Source organism: Delphinus delphis, chromosome 1 (genome assembly GCF_949987515.2).
Source record: "Delphinus delphis chromosome 1, mDelDel1.2, whole genome shotgun sequence".
NCBI classification, from domain to species: domain Eukaryota; kingdom Metazoa; phylum Chordata; class Mammalia; order Artiodactyla; family Delphinidae; genus Delphinus; species Delphinus delphis.
The window spans coordinates 41,172,481-41,193,994 of record NC_082683.1 but is presented as its reverse complement, the minus strand read 5'-3'; the positions used below and the strand labels follow the sequence as shown (position 1 = coordinate 41,193,994).

Sequence of the window (21,514 nt, the reverse complement as noted above, 5' to 3'; positions counted from 1 at the left end):
TGCCCTGGTTTCTTGAATATGTGCTGATTTGTGTGTTAAACACCTGCCCTGACACAGCACAGCGTGCCTGAGACTTTGAGAGAGCCTGGGTTTTCTAGTACTATCTCCAAGTCTTCATTCTTTCCATTTAATTTCAATATATACCCCAAAGTATCCCATTCCCATCTTCCACATTGGTTGTGTCTGTCAAACTGGATCTGGTAGGTCATAGAATGACAGTCTTGGAAAGGACTTAACTATCAATCATCTTTGAGTCTCTTCTACAGATTTGGCAACTGAGGACCAAGGAAGAAGCAAGCAGTTCATGGTCCAGTAAGAAAATCAGAACTGTGAATCAACAGCTATAGTAGAGTGTGGCTAAGTGTTGTGACAGTGAGAAGGAGAGAGGGCTTTCTGGAGGATATAACTGAGTTGAGACTAATTTGAAAAGATTGATAGGAGATAGCCAGGCCATAGACAGAGAAGGGCGTTCCAGGAGGAGGGGACAGCTTAAGCATCTATCCCTTGAGGAGAGAAGACTGCTATTCAGTTTATAGCTATTACTTCCAGGAGGCCAGTGCAGCTGATGTCAACCTGAACTGTCAATATCGATTCTAAGTTGAGTGCTCAGATGTATACGTGAGATCTCCCCATACCTCTGGCACTGATTTAGGAATCATTTAGACATCTGAAATTTTGAGTGCCTCTGCTCTCTGCCAACAACAAACACTATTAAAAAAAACAGGACCCAGCCTTCTTATTCTGAATTCCCAAAGTATTTAAAATTACATTGAATCAGTACTTGGTTATTTCCAGAGGCTACATTCTGGCTTCCTAAGCAGATGAAACTTCCCAGTTGAGAGCTCATCATGCGGCATCAAGATGATAACAAGCAAAGCACTTGGTCCACAGTGGGCATTCAATATAAACTTGTTGATCTAAATGTATTTCTCAGTGAACCCTAAGTTCCTTAGGGCAGGGACATGGGTCTTATTAATCTTGGTACAACCAATGTCTGGCACATAGTAGGCTTTCAGTAAATCTATGTTGAATGAATGAATGTATGAATTCAATAATCAAATTAATAGTAAAAATATAGTTATCATTTTTTGAGTGCTTACTATGTATACTGAGTGCTTTATTTCTTGTTTTCCAGCTTTACTGAGGTATAATTGACAAATAAGCTTGTAAGATCATACACACTACCATATTTAAAACAGATAACCAGCAAGGACCCTGTGTATAGCACAGGGAACTCAGCTCAGTATTCTCTAATAACCTAAATGGGAAAAGAATTTGAAAAAGAATGGATACTTGTATGGGAATAACTGAATCACGTTGCTGTACACTCGTAACTGTGAATCAACTATACTCCAATATAAAATAAAAATTAAAAAAATAAAATAAAGTGTACAGCATGATGATTTTTATATATATATATATATATATAAACACCTTGTGAAACGATTCCTCCCATCTAGTTAATTAACACATATTTATCTTTTTTTTTTTTGCAGTGAGAACATTTAAATTCTACCTGACTGCTTAATTTGTATCATCTCATCTGCTCCCTAAAACAATCTTACAAGTTAGGTATGGTCACTGCCATTTACCATTGAGAAGACATGTCCAGAGGCCTCAGATCCCAAGACACAAGTCCCTCTGACTCTAAAGCTCATACAGGCTTTCAACAGAGTTTCTTGATTTCAGAGACGATATCAACCAAACTGTTCAAGTAGATGTAAAACAATACCTCTGTTACTGGGGTGAGGTACATGGAAATTCAGAGTATATATGATGATTTCCAGGAGTCCCGAAAGCAGGAAGGACCAGTTACAAAGCTACACTATTTCATAAAGAAAGCCAACCAACCAGTTCTCAAAGGAGTGTTTTTTAAAAAACTTACTCTTTTGGTTTGTTCTATAAAGTAAGTTGCTCCAAATGACAGATATTCAAACATACACTTCAATAATAAGCCTCAATAAATGAAAAAACTGAACTAATCTGAACCTTATTTTTCTTCTGCCCGTTCAGGAAAGAAAGGCGATTCATAGGATAAAAAGCTAGTATCAAGTACTTAGACTTAGTTAAAAAAAAACCAAAAGGAAAATGTATTCTAGGTAAAGTACCAGGGAAAATAGAAGCCTCAGTGACAACTAGCTTACCTTCAGCATTTATCACACAAAAAGAAATGTTCAGACTGATGACCCTGGGGCAGTAAGAGATTCTTAATAGAAGCAACATTAAATTAAATTATGTTCAGAATACTCTTACAGACAGGAAAGAATAGTCACATATTTAAATATTTTTAACAAGGGTCAAAACAAAAAGAGGAGGAATTTGGCAAACTCCCAGCTAGCCAAAGAAATGAACTAGAATTCTTAACTCTCGGTTGGCTTACTCTCACGTGAAACAGAGTTCTCGATGTCAGACAGACAAGACCTTCCCCCTAGAATGGATGTGAACCAACAGGTGATTCCAGAACTGCAGCTGATGTCAGAGAAGGGTTTAGCAACAAAGGAAGAAGAGGCAGAAAAAGTTATCAGGTTAATACTAATTATATACACTGTAATCAGCCTTTGGGCAAAATGAGATTGTCTATGGGTGAAATGTCTGTGGGTGAAAGGAATTGCTGTATTTAGGCACAAAGAAAATTACTTCTAAAACTCCCATCAGACACTATTCTTATAAAGGGCAGGTGGAGGCTCCTGATATCATATTGGGATTTAAATTAATTAAGATAAGTTATGTGAGAGGGCTTGGCACAAGGGAGATGTTTCATAAGTACTAACTGAATATAAATCTATTAAAATTGCCTTTACTCAAAGTAAAAGAAAATTCATGGCTCTCAGCGAAGGAGGTGAGATAAATAACTGGTCTGTGCAAAGCTAAGTCAGGATGTCAAATATGAGTTGCAGAAGAATTTTGTCTGAAAACCTTTGCCAGTGTCTTCTCTGAACTAAGGGCATGGGGTTCTCTGGCCTTGGGACTTAACCGCTAACGGCTGTGTGGAACTTCCCGTCCCTACCATCAAGGAGTTCAATGATAGTGAAGTACCATCAAGAAGCTCATGACTGTGGTCTGAAAGCTCAGTTTGGCTCCAACAAATGTTGAAAAAGAAAGAAATTCCCCAGATGCATGAAAAAAAGAAAAGAAATAAGAAGCAAAAGTATATTTTCCCTTTTCTTCACCATTCAGCTTACAGTTAAGAAATAAGACAAAATAAAGAAATCAAAACCCAAGAACAAAAGAACTCACACAGAAATGGGTCTGTGGAGTAAGAATGGAGGAGGGAAGCCATATTCTTTTGTTATTTTTTTTAAAAGCTAAAGGCTTCTGGGGGAATGGCTGCACCAAGCAGGTGTGACCAGCTTCATCACACTGAGTCAAATACCTGGGAGAGGTGAAAATGAAGGAGTGCCTGAGATCCGTGCGAGAATCACCAAATGTAAACACCTTCTAATGGCTCAGCTCTTTCAGGTGATGGAAAATGAAACGTCACCCTGACAGTCAGGAGACCAAACGAACCCATAAATTAAATAATTCCCAGAACATACCCAGTACTCAATAATTTTCAACAAAAATGCCTAGTATGTGATGGGACTTTGCTGGTGCTAGAGAGCTGGACCCATATGGCATCATCTTGTGTCCCTTTTGGGAGTCGGTAACACTTTCCTGGGACACCAAGGCCTCCACTTGCCCATCCACATGCAGTAGATGACCCCACCTCTTTCTTAACAAAAGAAATGAGGTCATCAGGTAGTAACTGGCTCAAACTGTCTGCTTTCCTTCTACCCGGAAAACTTATCCCTAATGGAGCTCCATTTCTTCCTCCTGGCTAAGAATGTACAGCCCACAAACTGCTGGAGAAGAAAAGCTTCTTTGGGTAATGTTACATATTATATACCGTTCTTTTTAAGATTTATAACACACATTAGCACAGACTCAGAGAAGTAGTGATAAAAAGAAACTCCTTTATAACTTGGTTTACTTCAGTTTCCCAAACTCATGCAGTCACATAACCTATTTTAAAAAACATATTACCTATTAAATACCCTTGGGAAAGACTTTTAGATGGGATTTCCAAATGAACATTACTCTTTCAAACAGGACTGAATACTGTCTCAAGATATAATTACCCTAAGGTGGGTGGGTGTGGACCCCGATTCTGAGCTATAGTTCCTAAGATACCAGAGGCACCAGCAGAAAACAAGGAGACCAAGCCAGAGAATACCTCTAAGGTCTCTTTTCACTGTGATAGTCCATGATTCTGTTTCTCAGAAGACATCACACAGACTTGCTTCTGGGATAATCTAGACACAGGACAGAAATGCACAGTGGGGAGGGGGTCAGACATCTGTGTATATATTCACATGTTAGTACACATTGTACAAGTCTGGTTCTAGCTCACTACGTATCAGTAGTCAGCATGCGACGAGCTCAAGGTGTTTCACTAGGAGAACCAAAGATCCAGAGGAAAAACAAAACAAAATTGTGTGTGGCTATGTGGACCCCAAGCAGGAACACACACTTATAGGTACGTACATACAGGCATACACATGAACACTATCTATATTTAACTAACTAGGCATACAACCCTGGGAGGCAGTACAGTACTGTAGGTAAAAATAGAGATTTTGAAGTCAAACAAACATGGGTTCAACTTTTCCCTGCCACTTAGAAGCTGTGTGACCTGGGACAAGGTACTTAACCTTTCTGAGTTCTGTTTCCTCACCTGTTAAATAGAGCAAATAATACCTACACCTTGCAGAACGGCTGTGAGAATTATATATGTCAGGTGCTGTTCTGAGTTTTTACATATACGGATGCTCACAATAATCCTTTCAATATCCCTATCTTACAAATGAGAAAACCGAGGCACAAAGAGAGCAAACATTTTCCTGCTATACAGCTAGTAAGTGGTGAGGTTGGGATGCATACAGAGCAGCTAGCTCTTACTCACTAGGCCCTCCTGCCTCACACAATCCTGGATTATAGTAGGTCCACGATATTCCCCTGGAAGACACAGACACACATACACAAATATATAAACACCCTACACCTCCTCTTCCTCTCTGGCTTTTCAAATCTGCTGGTTTTGTCATTAGTTTATTACACGATGCAGTTCAAGTGGGCAGCATGCAGACACCAGCTTCCCAAACACAAGGATCCTGTGTGGCTGCTCAAGGAACAGAAGAACAAATTCAACCCTGAGAAATGTTAGTTCATTCTGAACGATGACTCACAGCCGCTATTTTCACAAACAGCCTGCTAATTAAACTTTCTTATGAACTCTGCTAACCAATTTTTCCAATGCATGGAGAAAAATCATTCATTATAGACCGGAATCCAAAATCTAATATCAAAGTGCAAGTAGGATCTGTGGCATTGTAATTTGATCAGCTTGAGCATTAATAACAGTTACACACTGATGTCTGAGAGAGGTAATCAGCTTTTGTTGAGATGTACGTAGATAACTGAACAAAACATTTGGAAGGCAGGCTAGAAAGCAAAGCTAGCTTATCACAGGAGTTTTAGTATTTACTTTACCCTCAGAAATCCCCTGCTTACAATAGCCTATCTTCCAGGTGACCACAGTAATATCCTGAATTGGTATAGCACTTTAACGACTTAATGACACATTAGCAGCTCATCTGATGTCACAACACACGGTAAGGTGGAAAGAGCCAGTGTTATCCCCATCTTATGCACGACAACCTGAGGCACCCAACGGCTTGATCCACTGCAAACCCCAGAGCTAGCGCTAGAACGAGAACTTGGTGGATCTGTCCATTTCTTCATGTTGCCACTCATAAAGGTGGCCTGATTTTTAAAACAGTCTCAGAAACCATCCTGACATTTTCAAATATTGAACTAAAGGCTTTAATTTATAATCTTCCAGAACCACTAACACTGCATTAGTAAAGTGCATTATTACTGTAGCTATTTCTGAGGCTTACGGGGATACATCCTACACAGCCACGTTCACAACTCAGGATGAAACAGCAGAATGCAGGGAACCCTCTCTGTGAAGGACTCCTATCCCAATTGGCAGCAGCATGTGGTCAGAGAGACACAGGTACGCAGACAGCTCGGCCACCTGCCAACTGTGTGACTTCAGGTCAGTCATTTTAAACTCATGAGCCTTGGTTTCCTCATCTGAAGAATGGGGTCACCATTACCTCTTGGAGGCAAGGTCAGGATTAAATGAGATAACACACATAAAGTGACTGGTTTCTAGTACTTAATAAATCTGAGTTCCCATTCCATCCTCCTGCCTTCTCCTACTTGGTCCTTGGAATTACATACTGAGGACTGAACCAGGACAGAAATCCACTTTCCCACTTATCTCCTTTTGTCTGTTTGTTGGCCCAGTGGTAGAACACTTAGAGAGAAGAGGGAAGGAGTTATGGGATAGAAGGGGTCCCTCACATTTACAGGTTGTTTTCGTTTACAAGTGTCTTTATCTGTCACCTGGTTTGAACTCACAAGTACTATCCAAAGAAGGTAGGGTAAGGATTTATCTTTTTACTGTATATTGAGAAAATGGAGGTCCAGGGGAATGCAGTGACTTATGCAAGGCCATGCCTGCATCTATTAAGTGTGTGTGTGTGGAGGAAGGGGGTTGTGGTGTAGGACTTTGACTGACATCTGTCTCACTTCTGGTTAGTCCAATGCACTGCATCTGGTATTTCTGACCAGGAAGTTGGTGTGTGTGTGTATGTTTGTGTGTGTTGGGGAGTGTAGAGCTCTTGGGTAAGTGCTCATTTCTTTTGTACTTAAAGGGTGGCCTGTCTCATTGGGAAGCCTCCACTGACTGGTGAGGGGCACTGGGAAGAGAAAAGGCAGCTGAGAACTAGTTGCAGTTTCCAGGGTCAGGGCCAGGAAGTGAGAGTGACATTCATATTTTCCTCTTTCTTGTCCAGCTCAGGGTCCCAGACAATGCGGAACCTGCCAGGATTCAGTGTAGGAACCCTCACCAAGGAGATGGAAGCAGAGGACTGACGTTCCTGTGTGCCCAACCTTGGGAGTGAGGGGAAGGGGGAAGACTGCAGAGACTCAGAAGCCACCAATACCTCAGTCCAGGGCAGCAGGCAAAGAATCTCGCTTCAGGACGCCTCCTTTGGCACACTGTCTACACCCTATGTTAATGAAAACAGGGACTCCACTCAGGCAGCTTCTCTGTGTGGCTGCTTGCTCTGGCCATAAAAAACAAGTCGATCAATCCAACATGGATTTAATTTGAAAAAAGGAAAACTCTATGTATGTGATTTCAGGCTTCATATCCTATCCTGTAGTAGAGCTGGCAGTGGGCTCCACGATCAGAGGCTCTAGTGAGTGTGGTGGGAAGGGGAGAAGGGCTGAGATCCTGGTTACCATTTGAGAAGGGGATCAAGGTTGTCACCATCCATATTTCCTTGACATAAAGAAAACACAGACTAGGGGGCCAGGTGGTCTGTTACTTCTCAGACAAGTCACCTAGTGACACATAATTTACAAATTTTCTCTCTGGTCTCCTTTTACCATTCTACACCCATTTCCCTTCTACCTTGTTTTTTTTAAAAAATCTATGGCTATTTTAATTTTAGCTCTTTTCCATCTCATAAGCCAATTCAAATCCTTTTTGGATCAAATGGCATATAAATAAACAAGGAAGCAGGACAGGAAACAAGCCAAGAAAATAAAAAAGAGAGGAAGAAAAAGAAAGGAAAATAAGAAGCCAAATGTTTCTTCTTTGGGGTGCACTGGCCTTATCTGTAAAGTAAGTATAGACATTGCCTATATTGGCTACTTTAATAGGGTCAGAGGAGGTACTGAATATAAAAATCTTTGAAAATAAACATGAAAGGCAAATATCAGGGATTATTAAGTATATATTTTATGCTCATACTACCAATAAAACTATTTAATCTGATTTAAGACGTTTGTGATGAGAAATTCTATTAGCAGCCATAGGAGTTAGGGTAATTACCCTAATTAGCTGCATCCACTTAGTGTAAATGGTGCCTTGTTTCACCAGACATCCAACTACAAAACAAGGGCCAAGCAGAAAACCAAACTTATAAATCAGCAAGAAATTGAAGTAGGTGGAAAGAGAGTCACTCAGAGAACATGGCCCTGACCTCAGCAAGAAAAACAATGATTCTCAAATCACAGACACCATGGGAAGTCTGAAAGTTGTCCACCTCCTGTGTTAGGTCAGGTTATTTATTAGCGAAGTAGAAGGAACACACTTTGGAGTCTGACAGACTTGGGTTCAAATCATAGCTCCAGAACTTATTAGCTATGGCCTTGGATAAATTACTTAAACTCTCTGAACTTATTTCATAAACACAAAGGGGGTACTGACTTTACCCCACAGAGTAGTCCTGACTATTCTATTCATTATCCCTTGAAGATATCTCTGAAACTTGGCTCAGCTGTGTACTGGTCTGTGTACACAGACTACAATGTACTCTCTACCAAGTTCAAGGCTTGCTCCTATTTGACACCTGCTCTGAGAACCCCAGCCCACAGTGATCTTTTTATCCTTTGAACACCCATAGCTGATGTTTTCTTCTTCTTCATTCAGCAGAGGCAGGTAAGGGAATAGAAAAGACCATAGGTTTTGCACTCTCCAGCTAACTGACTCTAAGCCTTGGCTTTCTTATCTGTAAAATGGGGACAATACCATTGTCCGTGCATAACTGGTACAAAGCTTCAATGAGATAACATATACAGCGTGCCTAGCACTGTAGCTGACACACAGTAGGCAAACCTCCAACTTCATTGTTCTGTTATGAATCCTTTTGTGCTATCTTTCCAGTGAAATTAACAGCTAGGGTCAGGAAAGGTGAGTTTGGGCTTTGGTGAAAAACAAAACAACCCCCCCGCCCCCCCACCCCCACACAAAGCAGCAAGGTGGCACCATTTTTATGCATCATAAGCAGGCTCCCAGCCCCTCCCAGACCTGCAGGCTTCTGTAGGGTCCTGTGATTTGTCCTGGCCTCCCCCACTCATTGGCCCTGCTAGCAGCAACATGCGGGCACAAACTATGTCTTACCCTTTTTAGCTTCCTCACAGAACCTGATACAGAATTTAAGAGAAGAGAAGGAAAGTAAATAACATTTATTTGGCCTGAGGGAGCAGACACTAAATAAATATAATTGGCCGATTGAAAATGTTTTACAAATGTAAAAGCCTTATACAAATATATGGCCTCCATCTGAATTTTATCTTCTTTCCAAACTAGAAATATCTTCTCCTATCAAAGTTCAATTTGGGGCCGTAGAAAAAACAAAAAGGCAACTCAAAAAGATCTTTAGTTCTAACAAGGAATAAAAGACAGATAACAGAGTTCATCAATTAAGAGCAGTAAGGGAAATGTGGAATGGGGGCAGGGTGGAGGCAGAGTGAAAAAAGAAATCACCACTACCACAGCTCACAGAAGACAAGAAAAAAATGAATTTCCCATTAACACATTTCAGAAAGCACTTTCCTCCTACCCTGAAGCTGACGAATTACATTTTTAGATAATGTGTGGAAATTTCAGTTTGACATTACCTTCCTGCTTAGTTCCTAGTCTCAATCAACCAGGTCATTTTACAGAGAAGGGGGAAGTGAGTGAGTGTGTGTGTGGCGGGTGTGTTTATGTGTTGGGGGAAGGAGGGGTGGTTAGTGAACAAGGAATTGGTCTTATGAACCAAACAGTCAGCTAAAGTACAGAAATAGAAAATCCTTAAAATACCCAGTCCTGATTCACATCCTAGGTAAAAATCCTCTGAGACATCTCTCTTGGGATGTGAGAATATTTTCCTACGGGTTATCTGAGTTCAGAAGCAGGGCAGAACCCTCTGATTTGGAAGGGAAGATGAAGGGAAAGATAGCCAGGGGGCAAAAGGAAACCATACCTGGTCTCTAATCCTGCCTATTGCCGTCCTGGGGAAAGAAATGTGTCAAAAGAAAAAGATTGTGCCTGCACAAACTCTAAACCTCACAGCTCCACTCAATTGCCAACCTGTCCTAATTAGAAAGGATGGGAGGTCTCTGATTGCCCTTGATGGGTATGTAAGAGGCACAATGATTACATGGCTTACTGTCTGCACTTAACGTTCTGACGTTCTCTAAGTTCCCCTTAATAAAGCAGACCCCTATTCTCCTGTTCTGTAACTGCATTAGTTTCCCAAATCTTCTCCATACCTAAAAATTTTCCATTCACCTCCAATAATAATCAACCCCCTCCCCAAGTCAACAATTCAAAATTCTTTTATTCGTCTTTGTGGAATACGTATAAAATGACTGCAGGGAGGTGATAAATAAAATAACAGATGCAAATCTGCCTGATTTTCCTCTGAATTCAAGAGGCACATTGTACTGTACCAAGTACATTTTCAAAATCAGCAGCAAAATATGCTGATAAATGCTACTATTTCCTCTACTCTTCCCATCGTTAACGAATATCCCTCTGATATGCATGTAGAAAAGTTCATTTAGCTAATCAATATCTTGGGATTTTCTTGGATATGCATAATTGAGGCCGGGTTTTAAGTATACTTAAACTTAAGGCAGGATCCATTTCAATACGGTGCTTGCAAGATAAAGAAAAGGAGAACACAGTGAGGGGTATTTTGTGAAGAGAGAATCTGAAGGTAAAAACTACTCCAAGTCTATGCTTCCTTGTTCAGGTAAGCAGCAACCTGCTTAATTTAAAAACACTGGCATTAGTGAGAGAGTGGCATGGACGTATATACACTACCAAATGTAAAATAGATAGCTAGTGGGAAGCAGCTGCATAGCACAGGGAGATCAGCTCAGTGCTTTGTGATCACCTAGAGGGGTGGGATAGGGAGGGTGGGAGGGAGGCTCAAGAGGGAGGAGATATGGGGATATATGTATACGTATTGCTGATTCACTTTGCTATACAGCAGAAACTAACACACCATTATAAAGCAATTATACTCCAATAAAGATGTTAAAAAAAAAAGGAAAAAAGGGGAAAAACACTGGCATTTATTTAATTCAATGCATAGCATGCTATTTTCCAAAACAAAAGATTTTGAATTCTAATTATATTTTCCCTGTACTAAAAGTTTTCATTCCCTAGGCAATATAAGCTGAATTGGTTTGTATAGGGGAGATGTCAGTTTAGTATCTTCAGGGAAACTGCCAGAGATAAACTATAATGGGATAACCCACAATTAGTCAGACAGCCAAGAGTTCAAGTCCCAGCTCCCCTACTTGGGAGCTAAGTCACCTTGGGCAAATGACTCAATTGCTCCTAAGTCCAAGTTTCTTTGACTGTAAAATGACTGTCTTGTGGATTACGTGAAACTCCATTTATTGATCTTAGCACAATGCTTAGCACATAGTAAGTACTCAATAAACATTGGCTATGATTATGAATCTCCAAGAAGTCCCAATTTACTATTTAAATGAGCAACTATATTTAAAGCTTTTAATATAGTGCCCAGAACACACAGAAGGCACACAAAAACATACAAAAGCTGCTGCTATTCTTTTTATTCATCTTTGCTGGGTGCTGTCAGAAATTATACTAATAAAACTTACCCTAGGGCTGAATTCACATTTCAGGAGTGAATTCAAAGCACTTTCATATTTTAGGATTTTTTTCAGCACCTTTTATTGTTTATAAAGTTATCTTAGAAGCAAAACAATTAAGTTCTCAAAGTGTCCCTATTAGTCGTTCCTTGTATATGAGGTAACATGAGGTAACCCACAACACTCACTCTCCTCTCCCTCTTTAACCCAAGAGATTTTATCCCATGTAATGCCTCTTGGCCTTGATGCTCTAACAGACACAGCCCTCTGCCCAACCCCTCACTACTGTAGTCCACACTCCACATCTTACCTCCTGAGAGGGACATACAGGAATATTAGCACTTTCACAAATCCGAGAAAGAAGAGAAGTTACCCAATGTCACTGAATCAAAACTGAGATGGTTCCTTTAATTAGAGGTGTGATTCTACATACAAAGCCTGTGGCAAAGAATTCACCCTGATGTCTCCAGTAGCGAAGCATCTTTTTTGCCTTATTCTGCTCTTTCCACTAAATGATAATATTAATTAAGCCAAAGATGTGTTATAAAGGAAGAAATGAAGAGATGGATTAGAGGTGGGGTTTAGGAAGTGTTGTCTTTGTCCGCTGGGGTGCAACTCTAACTGTCTTGGTGTTTTTGTGTGCTTAGCTTCACTTGGCAATGCTGCTTCCATATAAGACTACTGCTTCCAAAGAGGCACGTCCCAGCTCTACTTCCTTTGTCCAAAGCACAGAGGAATAAAAAAGTCTTTTGTTCTTAGACTGGAATTTTAGCTCCATTCCTTTGCTTTTCTTCCCTCTACCTAAATCCTAACCCCATCTTTCAACCACCGCCGCCCCACTCCGGCCAATAGCTCCAACTAACACAGACTTCACCCTTTCTCAGACATCCACAGCCCACATAATCTATTCCATATAGTGGTCACTCCATAGATTCAGTTTTATAATCGATAGTGTTCAGTTTGGACCACGCTGTCCTCAAAACCCCTGCTTCAGAGCTCTCACTTGCCTGAAATGGATAGAAGACTCCTCTTAAAAACTGCATTGTATGGGCACATGGAGAGTGACATGAAGTAAAAGTATAATTCTTTTTTTTATCTCTATGATGCAAATAATCACACAATCTAGACCGGCAGATCAAAACTATTTGTTGTTGTACACGGATTGATTTCTGGCGATTTTTCTCTGTTAGTTTCCCCCATGCTTTCTCTATTCCTTTTGGAGAGAAGTGATAACAAGAGGGACAATTATAAAAATGCAGTTTAGCATTCCAGCTGTTCTGGCTTTAAGACATACCCTGAGCCACCTAACTCTATCCTGGTTCAGCCATATGTTTCCTCCTCTCAAATACCGATCATCTAGGAACCTGGATTTGGAAATGCAATCTCAAAGCTTGAAAAGCAAAAAGGCAACAAAATAAAAAAAAAAAAAAATAAGAAACGAATTCAATTATCTGCAGTCCACGGGAATAATAGAATTTTTACCAGGGGTTTGGTGTTCTTTGCCTGAGTTCCTCAGTTGCATAAATCCTTGTGGGCCACATGCCGCTTTCCTTCCTCTCTAGCAGCAGAGGCTGCAGATGGATGGAGGAGAAAAATAAAGGACATAGCTTCCAGAGCCTCCTTGTGTTCACAGCTGCACACAAAAGCGACTTGGGACACACGTCTTCTCTCCCTGGTACTTAGATTATCCTGATAAGCAGCCTTTCCCAATTGGAAAAAGAAAATCTAGTATCTCTGAGAAGATATTAACAGAGATGTCCAAAAGCACTGTAAGGGAACCTTAAACCTGGCACTTTCCATAAATTTGGGTCTCCACTGAAGACGGAGTTATATCCCCAGAGGATGATAAATATTGTTATCTTTGCCTCCTGGTATACACAGGAGTATTGTTTGTTTGTTTGTTTGTTTTGCGGTGTGCAGGCCTCTCACTGTCGTGGCCTCTCCTGTTGCGGAGCACAGGCTATGGACGCGCAGGCCCAGCGGCCATGGCTCACGGGCCCAGCCGCTCTGCGGCATGTGGGATCTTCCCGGACCGGGGCACGAACCCGCGTCCCCTGCATCGGCAGGCGGACCCCCAACCACTGCGCCACCAGGGAAGCCCAGGAGTATTGTTTTAAGCGATGGTACATTAGATGCAGAGTGCGGCCAGCAACTGCTACTCAGAGGAACCCAGTGTTTCATTGGGTTATGGGCTGAGGGTTAGCAGGGATCTTCAGGTACCACAGGCAGGGGCGCCCTGCACGTGCTTCCACATAAGATCACGCTTTTGGAAATTGGGGGTGAATCCCGGTTCTACCACCTGCTAATAGCTGTGCTGTCTGGGGAAGTTACTTAACCTCACTAAGCTTCCATGTTTTCATCTAAGAAAATGGAGGCTGTTTTTAATGTTAAGTGAAATAAGGTATCTTCAGTGCCTAGCAAGTACCTGGCATAGAGTAAGTACTTGATAAATAATAACAAGTATGTCCTCAGTACCACAACACTTAAGTCCATGCCCAAATTCAAAGGGAGAATTCGTTGACAACCTATAGCCAGGAGCGAAGCCAGCTTACTGGCAACACCATTAACAGTTTCTCTTTCCCTCCCTCCCTTCCTTCCTTCCTTCCTTCCTTCCTCCCTCCCTCCTTCCCTCCCTCCCTCCCTCCCTCCCTTCCTTCTTTCTTTCCTTCCTTCTTTCTCTATCTCCCCCCACCTCGCCCCCTCTCTTACTCTCTCTCTCCATTTTAGAAGCCAGAACCTTCTAAGGGAATCTATTACATTCTCTTAGGGAGTGGTTTAGGCTGGAAAATCTTAATCTTGAATTCTTATCTCTTTGCCACTTCCCACCCCCCAAATCCTCCCACTGGATATTTAGAACTCCTTGTAAACTTCACAGGATCAAGATGCATTGAGATCTGTAGGAGGTGTTGGAGGAAAAGGGGGACTGGGGATGTTAAAAATCAGGGCAACAAAAATACCTATGATGTCATTTACCCTGACTTCTGAACCACCAGCAGCAGCCTTTTAACTTGGCTGGTGTGAAACCTCACCTCTCCCAGCCTGCGTTATCACTTAACCCCAAATGTAGGCCTCAGAGCGTCTTCCATCAGAGCGATCCCCACTCCTTCTCCACCTCCCTACAGCCCTCTCTCTCCCTCCTCTGACTTTTAGCGTAGCCAATTAAACCTGAACAACGGGTGGATAGAGGAAATATGCTGCATCTATGGAATGGTACAGCAGGGACCAGTTTCACTGTTAATTTAAAATGCTAGAATTAATTAGGTAGTGTAAATGAAGAATTTAATAAGCACTCTTTACAACCACAAGTTCTACTTTTATTAAACACTGCTGCCAAATGAGGGCAAATATCTCTGGTCTCTCTATATTTCCCTGCCTCATTCCCATAAGTTCTCTGCAAATAAAATTCTTTCCCCCCTGAATTAAAAAAAATGCATAATTATAAATTTATGCCTGCATTGTATTTCTGCTTTCAACCCGTTAAGCTTCTTCTTTAAGCTCAGATGCTACTGTATGTCTCTGCTTGTGCTGGAGAGGGTGCTAAACAAACCAAAGTTGACAATTTTGGTTTTGTATACCAAATTAAAGGCTGTCTTCGAAGCTGTCACTCTTACTCAAATACACTCAGTGAACTACCAAATTAGCATTCTTTCAGTAAAGGAATCTGCTTGTTTAAACATGTGTCTTTAGAAAACAAGGAACAACACCACGAATCAGTACTTCTCAAAAATCTTACTATAGTTCTAAAGGAACTCTTTTGAAAAGGTAATTAATAATATTCACTAATATAGCTGGCAGAGTCCCTATTTAGAAGGTAAGGCTACACCAAAAATACATTTTCTATACAGGAGTGGGAGGAAGAATCATATGGTTAACTGGTTTTAATTTGGTTTGAATTATCATCCTATTATATAAAGATTCTTCAGGAATCTAAACATTGGATTTCTGAGAGCATAGGCAGTTCTGTCAAAGGATAGATGATCCAGGGCTCTGGGATAAGAACACCAAAGCCCCGGCCCATTTGGAGACCTTGATAAAATTTCTCTGTTCTAGCTATTCTCCTTGAAACATACTAACTGTACCTATAATAATAACATGCTCCCCCATTACTGAGAGACTGCTATGCAATAGGTATTGTGCTAGGCAGTATATATCCAGTCTCTCCTTTAATCCTCACAATAAGCCCTTTGAGATAAGTATTCTTTTCCAATTTTACAGAAGAGGAAATTATGTTTAGAGGGTTATATGACTTATATTTTCGACACTTATTTTAGTTTTATGATTTTGCAAAATACTTAATATAAATGGACAAATTAACAAGTGAATTAGAAGAAATGGAGAATATATACAGCTACATGCACATAAATACACTGGATTCTCTGATTTAAAAATCAAGATAATGTATCTCTGTATTTTAGAGTTTCCTTTTTCTTATATAGGCCAGCTGCTCTTCAATTAAACTGTCCAGAGAGAGGGAAACAAAAGTCAACACCCCAAAATGACAAATACTCAAAGCTGAGTGTGAATGATTTTAGGACGGGAGCATCAGAGAGCAGTAGCTTCACTGCCGTCACTATGTAGTCCAGTATTTTTCTAAGAAAACATTCCCACTTCCAGAAGGATTACAAGGAAACTACCCTCATCCCCAGCCCCAAAGGATAATAGCGTCAGTATCTGGCAAACATTAAGTCCTCAATAAATGGCTGTCAGTTAGAAAAAAATCAGAACCTAAAACTTTCAAGTATTGAAGTATAGGGTATTGTTTCAATTTCAAGTAAAAAGTCTCTGACTTCTCAGAGAGTATCTTCACAACAAACAAATAAATAAGATAAAATACCTTCATCAAGCATCTCCCTCCTACTACAGGGTAGTTTTATTCCAGAATCATCTGCTATCCTTGGGGCCTATTTCTCCCAGGGACAATGGGCAGTTGTGACCACAATGGCCCCCTTTAAAAGACAGTTTCAGATACATGGAAATACACTGGACACACGCAAACCAAATGTTTGAGAGGAAAGGGATAAATAGATAAAAACTAGTATAGGGAGGGCAGAGGGCAGAACTGTGAACTAAAGAACAAAGGGTAGGGGTGGCTGGTTAAGAATAAAAGAGGACACAGCCAAAGGATTATTTCACATAAACTAAAGCTGAGGAGGCTGCAAAATCTTTATCTGCTTCCCAGTCCTACCAATTTGCAATATGGTTTCATGTAGTATACATACGCATGAGTTTATGACTGTGTACCCACGCTGACCTTGAATGCAGGATACACGCTGCAGACACTCAAAAGGCATCACCACACATATGCATTTCTGCTAAGATCTGCACATCTAATGGAACAACGCAGCTGTGAATCCCAAGCCTAGAATATTGAAGAAGAGCATACCTGTAATTTTGTCTCTCACGAGTTTGCAGGATTCTATTTCACCAATGCTCCCAAAGAGACTCCTGAATTCCTCTTGGGTCATATTCTGGGGTAAATAGTTGACTATGAGGTTGGTTTTGCTGTCATCTGTGGCTGCCCCTGTCTGCATGGGAGAAGGACAGTTTCTATTGTTGCTGGAGGGTCCATTGCTTGTATTGGATGTCGGGCCATTTGACACCTGAGGCTCCATGGTGCTAATTATCTAAATAAAAATAAAAATAGTAAACCTTTTGATATCTCAAAGACACAGAGTCTCTTTCAAGATTTTATTTTATTTTTTGTAAAGAAAGAGAACAAGATAAAGCAGGATGGAGCAAAAGAGATGGGGTTGTGAACACAGCCAATTTAGAAACATGTTTTTAACCAAAATGTTAAACTCCCCTTGCTATTTTTAGGCCAGCCCCTCCCCCCACCCGTAGATTTTGAGCACAGACTAGAATGCAGTGGGAACTCTCCCATTATTTTGTTAATGAAAAGCTAATTCCTGTTTTCATTACACAATCACTCTCAGAAATGTATACTTAAGCCACACCGAATTATAATTAAAATGTAAAGTAATAATCATGATTAAAATTATAGTTCCATTAAAGCTGAAAAAGCTAAATATAGAGGGCTATGCTCACAAGTTTAAATACAGTACCTGTTTATTAACTGTCTCATAAAGTAAAATGACATTAAATTAAGTGGGGTTGTTCCATATGGGAAGGGTTTAGATTTTCACTGATAATACTGATCAAACTTCAGATTTCATAAAGGCATGCTGGGGAGCTACAAAGTTATCTAATAATTTTTCTCCCCAGTGCCTCTGCTACTATTTCTCCTGGACCTCAAATAAAATTAAAAACATGAAGGAAAAGTTCTCTCTAGGTCTCCACTTTAAGTCTAGCACAGCCCCAGGCTGTCCTCTCACACATTACTTAAAAAGGACTTTCACTGTATCTAAACAGTTAATAAAACAAATATTTCCACGAATGTGTGAACTGTTTGAGGCAGCAGGCATGGAAATAAAAGAGATAAGTCTCTACCCACAAGGGGCTTATAGTCCACAGAGGACACAGAAGGCAAATGGCTACAGTAGGACAATGGGCCTGTAACAGAGGAGCAATTAAACCTGCTTAAAGGATAGGGGCATTCAGGAAAGTCCCAAGAAGATACTGATAGAATAAGGTTTCACATGAAAAATGGGTTTAAGCTCATGGAGCCAGGTCCTAAAGATGCCTTGTACATAGAATGACAAACATGGAGAATCACAAAACTACAGAGCCAGAAGGCACTTCAGGGAATAAAATTCAGTTCAAAACTCTCATGTTTGAGATGAATTCCAGAGACATCCAGAGACTTCTCTGTCATCACAGGAAAGTGGGGCAGAGTCTGGGCCTGCACCCAGTTTTCCTGGCCCCAAATGCAGCTCATCAGTCCCACTTTTCCATTCTATCCTAGCACCATCCCTTATTCATCCTTCATGGTGTGGTTTCTGTCTTACGTGAAATTGACCATCACCTCCTTGGAAATGGAATCATGCTCTGCCATTCCCTAGTTGTGTGACCTTGGGTAAGGGATTTAAATTCTGGGAGACTTAGTTTTCCTCATTTGAAAGAGGAGAACAATGCCACCTGCCTTGCAAGGTGGTAAAAAGGATCTGGTGACAGGATGTATGTAAAGTGCCTGAATAGTTGTGCGAACATAACCACAATCATTGATATTTATTGAAGTCATTCTGCCAATCACCTGATGTGACTTCTCTCACTGACTCCCCACAAGAAAGCAGTGAGCCATATTCTAATATTCTCTACATTTTATAGACAAGGAAACCAAAGCTTAGCAGATACCTGATTACAAGTAGCTTCCATTACTACCATTTGGCTGCTCAGAGAATTTTGGGGAGATAAGCATGTTTATCTAATATACATGTAGCAAAATGTACAAATCTTAAGGGAACAACTCAAAGAATGTTTACAAAGTAAACACCACTCACACCTAAGTAACCACCTTTCAGATCACAATACAGAACATGACCAGCATTCCAGAAGCCTTTCTTGTGTCCTCACCCCTGTTATTCATACCACCCCCAAAGGTAACCACTACTCTTGACTTCTAATCCATAGATTTGTTTTATCTGTTTTTGAATTTTACATATATGGAATCACACAATACATACTCTTTTATGTCTTTTCACACATTATGTCTGGGTGTCATCCATGTTGTGAGGTGTAGTGGTAGGCTGTTCTTCTCCACTTGCTGTAGAGAATTCCATTGTATGAAAATATCACGTTTTATTTATCTCTGCTACTTTGATGAACATTTGGGTTGTTTCTAGTTTTTAACTATTGTAGATAATGCTGCTATGGGCATTATATACATGTCGTTTGGTGTACACACACACACACACACACACACACACATTTCTGTTGGGAATATTCCTGGAAGTCTATTTTTTGGGTCATAGGGTATATTCTGCTTTAGTACATACTGTCAATAGTTTTCCTAAGTAGATGTACCAGTTGACACTCCCACCAGCAGTGTATGAAAGTTCTAGTTGCTGTTCGTCCTCACCAACCTTCAGAGACTGTTTTTTGCTTTTGTTTTGTTCTGTTTTTTGCTTATTTACTCATCTGAAACATAGTGGTAGTAAAAAGGGAATGAGTTTTTAGCCAAGGGAAGAGCTGACTTAAAATTCTAGTTCTATTACTTATTAGCTCTGTGATCTCAGGCAGGTTATTTCAATACTCTTAAGCCTCAGTTTCCTCTGTAAACTGGAATAAAGCCTACTGTGCAAGGTTATTTATATGTATAAGTTGCCTAGAACATAAAGTGGCTAGAAGCATCATAAGTATTATTCCTCATCATGCCCTACATAGGTGAGCCTTGCTGTAATCATTTCTTCTTCTGATAATCACAAATGGGATATGAAACCAAAAGAAAAAAAAAAAAGAAGTCTCAAGAGGAGTCGTGGAAATAAGGCAGATTGAGGAAGGTGGGAAGCTTCTAAGATTCTTTGCCATCATGTAGATAACTTAAGTGGCTCCACTTAAATCATCACAACTTTCTTGGCTTCAGGTCAACTATGGCGTTGCGTTAGGCTGGTCCAAACCGCAAGGAGAAAGCAAAGGGTTCCTGAGAGGAATCGTAAATCAAGCTCTCCTCAGCACTGACAGAAAATGCACCCAGTAAATCCTATTCAGCTGCTCTGCCCTTGAGGCAAGGGCCCAGGAAAGAATGAGGGCGATGTGCCGAGGGGAGGGGTCACGCTAATGGAGATGCTGTTACGGAGCATCACTGAAACTGCTGGCTGTGAGGCAGGTTTCTGCTCTGCCAAGCCGTCGGCCTCCTGGGCTTGTGCAGTGCCTCCGTTTGCTGTGTCGTCTCACTGCTTCACTGAGTCAGGTGTCCAGGCAACAAACACAAGAAGCACTGCCAACTCAATAAGGAACTTAAAAAACAGAATTTATGGGCTTGCCTGGTGGCGCAGTGGTTGAGTCCGCCTGCCGATGCGGGGGACACGGGTTCGTGCCCCGGTCCGGGAGGATCCCACATGCCGCGGAGCGGCTGGGCCCGTGAGCCATGGCCGCTGAGCCTGCGCGTCCGGAGCCTGTGCTCCGCAACGGGAGGGGCCCCAACAGTGAGAGGCCCGCGTACCGCAAAAAAAAAAACCAAAACAGGATTTATCCAATTCAGGAGGCTCGGGTGGCAGAACCACAGAGCTGCCCAACTACTACATTTTGATTTAGTGGCAAAAAAGCCAGTCCCACAATCTACATAACACCTTCGCTGCTCCACTTTCTTAGGTTACCCTTCTCACGGCTGGGCTCTTGCACAAACACCTAGAAAATATTCTGCAGCGAGGCAGCTTTGTGGGTGTTAGTGATGGCATAAGAAGAATATAAGTCATACCTAAGCAGGCTGTTACCTGACAGCCGTGTTTGGTGTTTGTTCACTGGATGCTTGACTCACAGACACATGTGGCGAAAGCCAGCACTTGTCTCTGTGAACATCTCATGGGTCTCCCTGCTCCAGAAAGGCCTAAGAAGTATCAAATCTGCAGCAAAGAAATTTCAGTTCCCCAATCAGCTTTCTGGATCTCCTTACATCCTATGTGGATTTCCTAATTTATGTTGACTCCTGGAGCTGAGCCCCATCTGGACATCCGACAACCCGAACTGGGCCCAAACCTCTGACAAGGAATCACGAGATACAATGTTCGGTACTGAGGTACCTTAAGCAAACAAACCTATAAATTAGGTCATTTCTCGTCTCGTGGAGATGGAGCTCTCTTTGCTCTGCACACACACTACACGGTTATCCTTTTGTGGACTCAGAAGGAACTGAGGAAAATACACATATGCACACACACAGAGTTTTCTCAATAAAAACGTACAGCTTCAAAGCTGAGAAACATTTGCAAATGTGTTAATATACATCATGTAATAAGACCCCTTGCTGGGCTTAATGACGCATCCCAGGATGCAAGACAGGCTTAAAAAAAGAATCAGAAATGTAAAATGTCAGAATCAAATCTGATACACAAGTGAACCAAGAGCATTTTAAAACATTACTTGGAAAATAAGAAAGTTGCCA

General features: G+C 41.1%; 1 protein-coding gene across 3 annotated transcripts in view; it reads right to left on the bottom strand.

Annotated features, from left to right (window-relative positions):
* Positions 1-21,514, bottom strand: part of ELAVL4 (ELAV like RNA binding protein 4) — an 85,150-nt gene that overhangs the window by 34,439 nt on the left and 29,197 nt on the right. For all 3 annotated transcript variants that reach the window (XM_060021776.1, XM_060021767.1, XM_060021785.1), the window contains exon 2: positions 16,901-17,141. In XM_060021776.1, coding sequence (XP_059877759.1) covers positions 16,901-17,141 — 241 coding nt within the window. The remainder of the gene's footprint in view (positions 1-16,900; positions 17,142-21,514) is intronic.